The sequence below is a fragment of the Papaver somniferum genome, chromosome 10 (assembly GCF_003573695.1).
Source record: "Papaver somniferum cultivar HN1 chromosome 10, ASM357369v1, whole genome shotgun sequence".
Classification (NCBI taxonomy): domain Eukaryota; kingdom Viridiplantae; phylum Streptophyta; class Magnoliopsida; order Ranunculales; family Papaveraceae; genus Papaver; species Papaver somniferum.
This window is the reverse complement of record NC_039367.1, coordinates 41,344,710-41,355,144: the sequence shown is the minus strand read 5'-3', so window position 1 is coordinate 41,355,144 and position 10,435 is coordinate 41,344,710. Positions and strand designations below refer to the sequence as shown.

The following is a 10,435-nucleotide window of genomic DNA, read 5'->3' as shown; positions in this document are numbered from 1 at the left end:
GAACCTTAACTGCCGGTGAAGGTATTTCACTTTTTCCATCAGTGGAAACATTTTGTTGAGAAGAATCACTAGCCTTGACAAATTTTACCTCTTTGCTAATACTTGGAGCATCTATTCCCTTATAGCCCAATCCTCGTGTATCACGATGATTTTTACTTTCAAGTCATCTTCCAACATCTTGATTTTATCAAGAGCAGCAGCTAAATCAGCCTCAAGGCGTTTTTCTCGAGTGAGATAAGCGTTTTCTATGTCGTCAAAACTTGTTTGCTGGGAGTTAAACCTTACTTCAGATTATGCAAGTTTTTCTTCCAACAAAAATTACTTTTGATAAAGATTATCACATTCAAGTGACTTCATACGTAGGTTTTCCTCAGAATCCTTGAGGACCGATTCGGTAGAACGATTCGAAAAATAAACACCCGCGTAACATCTTCTCAATTTCTTGTTTTCTCGACAGAGAGGAGTCAGAAGAGGTGTGACATGAGAAGTTGTAATCTTCTTCATATTCCACGAATCCAAAAACTTAACATACTCTGAGACTTCCTCATCAACATCTCTATCAATATCTGAATCACCTTCATCAGAAAGTTCATCCAACTGTCTTCTAGGATAGTTTCCCAATCAACAGTTCTTACATCAAGAGAATGTTTGGATATTGACTTAGATGTGACAGTTCTCTCAGGTGAATCCAAGTTTTTAGAATCATCTGGTAATTTCTGAACTGGTACGTTATTAGAGATAGACTCGTCCATAATCATATCGCTACAACTACAGACTTATAAGGTCTTTAACGTGTTTGCCTGCTCTGATACCAATTGAAAAAGCGGGGTTCTAACAACACCACCCAATATTTCGCTTAACAATCTGTATGGACTAACTCCGAAATACTTTGCTAGAGAATCAACTAGACAGTCAGACTCAATCTAGATAAAAGTATCTCAAGGAGTTAATATCTCTCTCTTGATTTGATCTTTACTCAAGCTAAAATCAATAGCGAGTCTTTATCAAATACAAGGAATAACTTGGACGGTACCAAAGGCCAATGTCCAAGGATCAATCAATATTAATCAACAACCAAAGGTTGGATTTCCAATTAATGATCTTAACGCACAACCTATATTATTTTAATTATATAAAATATAATGCGGAAAAGAAATAACACAGACACCAGAAGTTTTGTTAACGAGGAAACCGCAAATGCAGAAAAACCCCGGGACCTAGTCCATATTGAATACACACTGTATTAAGCCGCTACAGACACTAGCCTACTCCAAGCTAACTTCGGACTGTACTATAGTTGAACCCCAATCAGTCTCCCACCGATCCAAGGTACAGTTGTACTCCTACGCCTCTAATCCCAGCAGGATACTGCGCACTTGATTCCCTTAGCTGATCTCACCCGCAACCAAGAGTTGCTGCAACCCAAAATCGCAGACTTGATAATAAACAAATCTGTCTCACACAGAAAAGTCTATCAAAGGATAAATCTGTCTCCCACAGATAAACCCTAGGTTTTGTTCCGTCTTAAGATATGAAATCAAGGTGAACAGGAACCAATTGATAATCCGGTCTTATATTCCCGAAGAAAAGCCTAGATTAATCAATCACCTCTCTACAATCCTTCCTGACTACATAGGCGGTTTGTCGAGGAATCATAAACAGTGAGACGAAGATGTTTGTGACTTCTTTATCTTGCCTATCAGAGAACTCTCGCGATCTCAAGCCAATCAAAGATTGTACTCGTACGATAGAAGATGCAAGATCAGATCACACAACTACGATAAAAGTAGTATCGGTCTGGCTTCACAATCCCAATGAAGTCTTTAAGTCGTTAACCTGGTTTTAGAGAAGAAAACCAAAGGTTAAAGGAGAATCGACTCTACCGAGCGCACTAGTATCACACAGACGTGTGGGGATTAGTTTTGCACAATGCCAGATGTCTCCTTTATATAACCTTCAAATCAGGGTTTTGACTTAGTTACAAAGCAATCCATATTCACCGTTAGATGAAAACCTGATTTAGATTCAAGCTAATATTTCTCAACCGTTAGATCGAAAACTTAGCTTGTCACACACACTTGGGTAGGCGTTTACTGGGTTTGTGAAAACCATTCCCAAACGTGTACGTGTATGTTGGTTCAACATAGTAACCCAAAAGGTTAACCATATGAGCATTTCATATTAACCTAGTTCTTCTTCACCATAACTAGTTCAATTGACTCAAATGAACTAGTTAGAGAGTTGTTCAATTGCTATGAGATCTTATGTAACTACACAAGACACAATTGAAACAAAGATGATTCGATTGAATCGACTCATGAACTTTATAGTCACGGTTTGCATAAAGCATTCCTTAGTAATTTAAGTTTCATGTTCAGAGCACATCTTTAGATCATAACCACTTAAGCTCACAAACAAGTTCGCGGACTTAAGACAACCGGTGGAGTTTTCCAAACTCAGCAGAAAATCTCGACAAAGAGACTTTCGTCAGTTCGCGGACTAAACACGCAAACGAGTTTTTGGAAAATCCCGGCAGAAATTCTCGGCAAGAGAACTTCCATCAGTTCGCGGACTGAGTTCGCAAACTGAGTTCGGGGACTTGGCAAGGCCAATTCCTCCGGTTTCTCTCAATCAACAAAGTTCGAAAACTTCAGATTAAGGAATACATGGTTATGTAATCTAAACTCTTCATTCCAATCATTGAGACATTCTCAGAGGACGTTATATAGCCGTTATTCACAGACCGTTTCACGTCAGAGCGATTCTCAAAGTAATTGAAACTTTTCATGACTTTCGTCACTAGGTGAAGATAAACTTGATCAAAGCGAAACGCTTTACCAACACACGATTTCGAAAAAAAATAAATAGTGAATACTCAGCTTGAAATGTCAAATGTGTATGATCCAGTCTATATAGCATACGACTTTTTGTCTCATAAGAAGTAGGAGATAAAATAGATAGACTTTTGAGTGATAGATAAGTTCAAGTCTCCACATACCTTTTTGTTGATGAAGTTCCACGGTTCCTTGAGTAGATCTTCGTCGTTGTATGATGAATCGCCATGAAGTCCTTGAGCTCAACTACACTTTTCTATCCTAGTCCGATACTTAGCTATAATAGACTAGAAATCAAGACTCATAGTTTTGATCACTAACATTGACAAACATGCTTGATATAGCAACGCATGCGAGGTCGACCGATCTATGCTCTAACAGTATGTGGAGACTTGAAAGACACGTTAGGTAATGAAACAGTTCAAGTCAAATATTACTAACCTCAAGAGGAAGGATGATGTTGTCGTTGTAGCTCCATACTTCTTCACATTCTTCAAGTCTTCATGTAACACTTGTAAGTCCCATATCCTAACACTTTCAAGTTAACCTATACGAAGTTGACTCTAGTATATAATCAAGTGACTCTTTAAATGAGTTTTGATTCACTAAAATATGACAACCAAACTTGACATACCAACGCTTGGTGGGTTCAACCGAGCTATGCTCTAACAATATCATCTAAAAAAGTTGATACGGGGAGTTGCATTTTAACTATGTTATAACGTGGAATCTCAAAACTTCCTTAAGACTTGACATATCTTTTGATTGTATTCATTACGATCCCGCGATTTTCGTACCTTTGTTAATTTTATTGATAAAAAGGGGGATAATTATTTAGTAGTTTCATACTACATACATTTGGTTTACGGATCATTATGTAAGGGGGAGTGAATCAATAATCTATAGGTTTCACCTATTATGCAAAAGATGTAAGTATTGATTAAGGGGGAGAAACATATCACCGTCGTATTACTTCAGAGTTGGGATACAATTGAACTTTGGAAAAACGAATAATACCATGTTTCTGTTTATAACGACGATTGAGAATATTTATTTTTATAAGTTGTTATCGTTATAGAATCGGTTCTTCAACAACAACGATGCTGAGTTGAACACGTTCAGAATAATTGTAGTTTGAAATTACGAAGATTTCAAGGAGTTGAAGATACCAAGGAAATCAAGACATGTTGGATTCAAGAAGTTGTCGAAGCTTTATGTTTTATCCATATGTATTGATAGTTTTGTTACTAAAATTGATAATAGGGAGATTGTTAGAGCATTGCTCGATCGAACTCACAAGTGTTGCTATTGCAAGCTTGTTTTCAAATTTAGTTGTCAAAAATATATCTTGATTTATAGTCTACAATTAGTTAAGTCTCGGACTAGGATAGACATGTAGTTGAGAAACATAGGATTACGACAGTCATCAATGCGTTCTGCCGTTTGAAGGCGAAAATCAACCGAAGCTTTTGGAGAACTTCATCAACAAAAGGTAAGTGAAGACTGAACCACATATATCTCAAGTTATATTCACTTTTCTATCATTTGAGAAGATGTCGCATAACTGATTAGACTAGTATGCACAGACGAGAATTTCGAGTCAAGTTTATCTTGATAATTTCTCGAATATAATGACTAATCTTCATGAACATTTATTCATACTTAATGAATTTCGGTTAAGGACAATTTATTGTTCGAAATCAAAATCATGATTCAATTTTATCATTCGGAAATAATCTGGAACAATGATATGTGTCATTGATGTTATTTAGGAATGTTTCGAATCAATTTAGAGATATATAGAACTACTATTGATTCGGATACAAGATAATTGTATCAGTTTTACTGGTGTTAGAGCACTGCTCGATCGAACTCGCAAGCGTTGCTATCACAAGCTTGTTGTCAAGTTTAGGTTCCAAAACTATAACTATTGATTTCTGGTCTACTTATAGCTAAGTCTCGGATTAGGATAGAAAGTTTAGTTGACCATTAGACTTCACAACATTCATCGATCAAAGACGAAGAGCTACTAAGGGGAGCTTGTGGAAATTCAGCAACAAAAGGTATGTGGAGACTTGATCTATCACTCAAAAGTCTATCTACTATATCTCCTATTTGAGACAAAAGTCGTATAACTATATAGTATTCAATTATACACATTTGATATTTCGAGCTGAGTTTAACTCGCTTACATATTTCTCGGAATATGTGTTGGTAAGCTTTCTCTTTAACCAAGTTCATCTTATATTCTTGACGAAAGTCAAAATATGATCATGTGAAAATCGCCTTGTAACATCTTACGTGATTTGTGTGAGACAGTCATTTGACATAGACTCAGAATGTTTCGTATTGATCATTCGATCACTTTAAAATTGCTTCGAAGCTAATAGTTTGTGTGAGACAGCTATTATCGTCTTCGTAGAATGTTTCAATGATTGAAATGGGAGTTTAGAACACTTAACCATAACTGGATTATGTGCACGGTATGTGTACTTGCATATGTTTTGATCCAAGACCGGAATGTAGTATGCATACCCGTATGCATACTGGCGAGGTCAGGTAAAGTCCGTAAGCTAGAGTTTGCGTACCAATACGTGTACTGACGAAGTCAGTTGAAGTCCGGGTACTATAGTATGCGTACCTGAACGCGTACTGGAATCAACTGAAGTTTGGAGTATACGATAATATGCGTACCTGTTCGCATACTGGCGAACACAGTCCAAGTCCAAGTCTGACTACTTAGGTATGCGTACCCGTTTGCATACTTGAGTGGGTTATGTTCTAAAATCGGTTTTTCATGAACTAATACATTTATATAATAAGGATTGCAATCTTTTGCAAACCGTGGCTAAAATGTTCATGAATTGATTCGAGTGAATCAAAATCGATTTTGCTTCAGTTGTGTCTTGTATACATCAATGAGAATATAAACAATTGAACAACTCTAGAACTAGTTTCATTTGAGTCATTTAAACTAGTTATGGTTAAGATGAATAAGGTTGATATGAAAGTGTTCATATGGCTAACTTCAGTTAACTATTGTTGAGTCAACAAACCTGTACACATTTAGGTACGGTTATTCATATCTAAATGAAGTCACTTTTCATTTGTGTGTAACAAGCTAAGTTCGATCTAACGGTTGAAATATATTAGCTTGAGTCTAATCAGGTTTTCATCTAACGGTGAATATTGAATGCTTTGTTACCAAGGTAACATTGATTGCCAACCCTGATTTGAAGACTATATAATGGAGAACTCTAGAACTGGGAAACCTAATCCCCATACCTCATGTGTGATACTAGTTGCGACTAGAGTCGATTCTCCTTTAATCTTAGGTTTTTCCAAAACCTAGTAGGTTAACGACTTGAAGACTTAATTGGTATTGTGAAGTCAGACCCAACTATTTTCTTTGTAGTTGCGTGTTCTGATCTTGTTGTTTTCTATCGTGATTGAGTACTATCTTCTCTAAGATTTTCTCGAGATTTAATCTCCGATAGGCAAGATAAAATGTAGTCACAAACATCTTCGTCTCATCGTTTGTGATTCCACAGTATCTTGTTTCGCTACCATAGTAGTGAGGTGATTGATATTTCTAGGTTGTTCTTCGGGAATATAAGTCTGGTATGTCAATTGGTTCCTGTTCACCTTCATTTATCAAAAGACGGAACAAAACTCATAGGTATATTTGTGGGAGAAAGATTTATCTATTCAATAGACTTTTCTGTGTGAGACAGATTGGTTTATCAAGTCTTCGACTTTGGGTCGTAGCAACTCTTAGTTGTGGGTGAGATCAGCTAAGGGAATCAAGTGCGCAGAATACGACGTGGTTCTAGAGGCATAAGTAACGCGACTGTACCTTGAGCAATGTGAGATTGATTAGGTCTCAACTATATTCCAGTATGATGTTAACTTGGAGTAGGCTAGTGTCTGTAGCGGCTTAATACAGTGTGGTGTTCAAATCTGGACTAGGTCCCGGGGTTTTTCTGCATTTGTGGTTTCCTCGTTAACAAAATTTCTGGTGTCTGTGTTATTTCTTTTCCGCATTATATTTTCTATAAATTGAAAATCACAGGTTGTGCGTAAGTTCAATCAATTGTGAATCCAACCTTTGGTTGTTGATTAAATTGATTGACACTTGGATATTGGTTTTTGATACCATCCAAGTTATTTCTTATATTAAATCGGGATCGCAAATCCCTATTTGTTTGATTGCAGATTGAATTGAGAAATAAAGATACAATCTTTGATATACTTTTCTTAAGATTAAGTCTGACTGTCTAGTTGATTCTCTTGAAAGTATATTGGAATTGGTCCATACAGATTTCTAAGCGAAATATTGGGTGTGGTTGTTAGACCCCCGCCTTTTCAATTGGTATCAGAGCAGGCAAACACGTTTAAGACCTCATAAGTCTGTGTTTGTAGCGATCTGACTCTATGGACAAAAGTGTTATCTCTATAAACGTACCGCCAGTCTTCGATGGCTCAAATTACTTATGGTGGAAAATCGCTATGAGTGCCTTTCTTCAAGCGCATGATTTTCAATCATGGGTTTATGTTGTTAATGGATTTTTTTCCTCCGGTTGTTACAGTAGGCGATGTAACTGTTCCATAGGATATCGGTGATTATGATGTTGTCGAGATTCTTGCTGCAAAGCAAAATTCTAACGGATTGAATGCAATCATCCATGCCATTACCCCGGATCTTCAGCACCATGTGACTACGTGCACTCGGTCTAAAGATACGTGGGATATCTTAGAAACCGTATTTGAAGGGAATACCTGCTATGAAAAAGAAACTAGGCTTCAAAACCTGAATTCTGATTGGGAAAAACTTCGTATAGCAGATGAAGATTCATTTGATGAGTTTAATCACAAAGTGTCTGAAATTTTTAATGCATTTTTTGCGTTGGGTAAGACTATTCAAATTAATGCATCTTTTGGTACATGAATATATACCCGGAGAGGTAGCGTCCGCAGACATCGACGAGCCTTAGACCATGTTCTTTGACGGGTCGTCATATAGCACTGTTGGAGGAGCAGGAGTAGTATTCGAAGCCCCACAAGGCGACTTGCTGTCGTATTCATTCAAATTAGATTTCCCATGCAGTAATAATGTTGCCGAATATGAAGCACTAATCCTGGGACTCAGATTGGCAAGAGAACTCAATTTGGGAAGTATAGAAGTGAAAGGCAAATCAAGACTGGTGATGAACCAAGTAAACGGCGACTTCCATGTCAAAGAACCACACCTAGCGCCCTATCGAGCAGAAGCTCGGAGCCTGATGAATCAGACAGGGTCAACTTTGGACCATACCGGAAAAAGTGGAAATCGGCATGCATATGCTCTTGCAACCCTAGCAAGTAAGATGCAATTAAACGGTGACGAAGAGGGTACAGTTATGGTAAGAAGAAAGGAGCTGCCCAACACCTGGAAAGAAGACCTAGCTTTTGAGGAAGTAGATGATTGGAGGCGAGTATATATCGAAGACTTAACTCGAATGGAGGAAGATCAAGTAATGCCTACCCAAGCCTTGAAACAATTCGTGATGATCCAAGGGGATCTATATTACCGAGCTGTTGGAGGATCCCTCGCAAGATTCGTGAATAAAAGGGAAGTAGAAAAAATACTCTAGGAGATGCACATGGAGACATGCGGGCAAACTGGCGCCGTCCATCTCTACAGAAAGCTTCAGAGGTTGGGGATATACTGGACAAGCATGTCAGCACAAGAATCTCCAAGATAGATGTGCTGACTGTAAAGCCCCACCTCAGCCCGTAGAAGTTTGTACAGTCGAGGGGCCAGATTGGAGGCAGCCTTACATATATTTTATCCAACATGACAAGCTACCCAGCGAGAGGCAGGCGGCCCTAAAAATTCAAAAGAAAGGAGCGCATTTCTTCATGCACGAGGGTGTCCTTTATCGTAGAAGCTACAAAAACGCTATGCTACGGTGCCTGTCCGACCAAGAAGCAATAGAGGTAATGACTCGGTCTCACGATGCTGAACATCAAGGAATGTGGAAGCTGTTCCTACAACTTTATGAGGGCGAATTCTATTGGCCAATTATGGAAAGTGATACCGCGGAGCATGTCAGAAAATGTCTAAGATGTCAGACGCACAGGACCCTGATTCGGGGGCCTCACACTCAGCTACACAGCATAGTAACACCATGGTCGTTTCATAGCTAGGGCCTGGATATTATCGGGCCAATTAACCCAATGTCTTCGAAGCACCACAAATACATAATAACCGCCACAGAGTACGCATTGGTGGGTTTTATAAATAACCTACAAATTGACCTGCAAGTATACATGGTCAATTGTAGCTAGAATGGGAAGAAAGGGAAAGTCCACAGGGACAAGGGGGAGCAAATGTTGTTTTCTAGCTTCTCTAGCTGCTTCCTAAGCTAACATGGAGCTGAATGGACTGATGTATGAGAGCTGAATGGGGGCAGTAAACAGTGAGTGAAACAAGTAAAGATTGTGGTGTTAAGACACCACTGTGAGCATAAGGGGAAAACAAACAGTGAGCAATGAAGGTAAAATAAATGAAAGAAAACAGAAAACAAGCAAAACATTTGAAGATGGAAGTGTATGGAGATGGATGAGAATTCTCTTTCACCTAGCTAGTTCACCTAGGTTAACCTTGTCATGTGTCTAGTTAACTACCTAAAATCCTTAGATTAACCCCTAGCATTGCCTATCTGATTAAAGCATAAACAATCACAGGTCATTTAGGTTCCTAGGTTTCTAACTAATATGGTTTGTTCATCCCTTAGATTATTACTAACTCCTAGCATTAATGGTCTGTTTAAAGCACCACTAATCACAAGCCAGTGAACCCTTGGAATGTCACTAACCTAAGTGTTTTGAGCTCAACAGGGTCTAACCCAAATGGCTGACCAACATGGTTCAATGGTCTTCTCTAATATTTAAACAGGAAATTAAACTAACTAACATGTGAGAAACAAAAATTGAAAGATGGAATTAAACAGCAAAGAACAAATATGAACAGAAATTGAAGAACCCTAAATTGCTTTGAAATGGAAATTGAAATGAAATTAACCCAATTAGGGGGTATCTCGGATGACCCAAGAACCCCTTTTGCATTCTCTACAGCTTCCCTTTTATAGTTTTTCAAAAATACAAAACCCTAATTCGAAACCCTAATTTTTTGGGGAAAATCAAATTCTCTCACCAATTTCCTGAATTGAGCTCGACCCATGCTTTGGGTATGTCCCCTCTGCTCTTCTGAAGCTTTTCCTGCCCTCAATTTTGTCTTCTCCTCGCTGTTGGTGAAACCCTAGCTCGAGATTTCTTGTCAAACCCACACCTAGGGTTCAAAGATGTGAATTTGGAAAGAAGTCTAGGCTAGGGAGAGATGTCGTGGTGTTGTCGGTGGTTGTGTGGTTCGAGAAGAAGGTGTAGCTGGTGGAGGTGATGGAGTTGCAGAACTGTGGAGCAACTCTCTGCAGTTTGGGGAAGATGAGAAGAAGAACTCGATGGAGAAGAAGGGTCCGTTTGGTTAGGGGTATAGGGTTCTGATGCTAGGGTGTGAGGCGGGTGTATCAAAGGTTGATGTCAGAGACTGAAAAGCGACG

The 10,435-nt window shown here is 38.5% G+C and overlaps 1 protein-coding gene across 1 annotated transcript; it reads left to right on the top strand.

The window, feature by feature from the left end:
- The first annotated feature begins 7,831 nt into the window (after positions 1–7,831).
- LOC113315557 lies at positions 7,832–8,467 on the top strand. Its single transcript, XM_026563822.1, has one exon. The coding sequence runs from the start codon at positions 7,832–7,834 to the stop codon at positions 8,465–8,467; it is 636 nt and encodes a 211-aa protein (XP_026419607.1).
- Positions 8,468–10,435: the final 1,968 nt, after the last annotated feature.

Bases quoted from the DNA above. Each gene is read 5' to 3' on its own strand.
- LOC113315557 (XM_026563822.1), top strand. From the start codon at position 7,832: ATGTTCTTTGACGGGTCGTCATATAGCACTGTTGGAGGAGCAGGAGTA.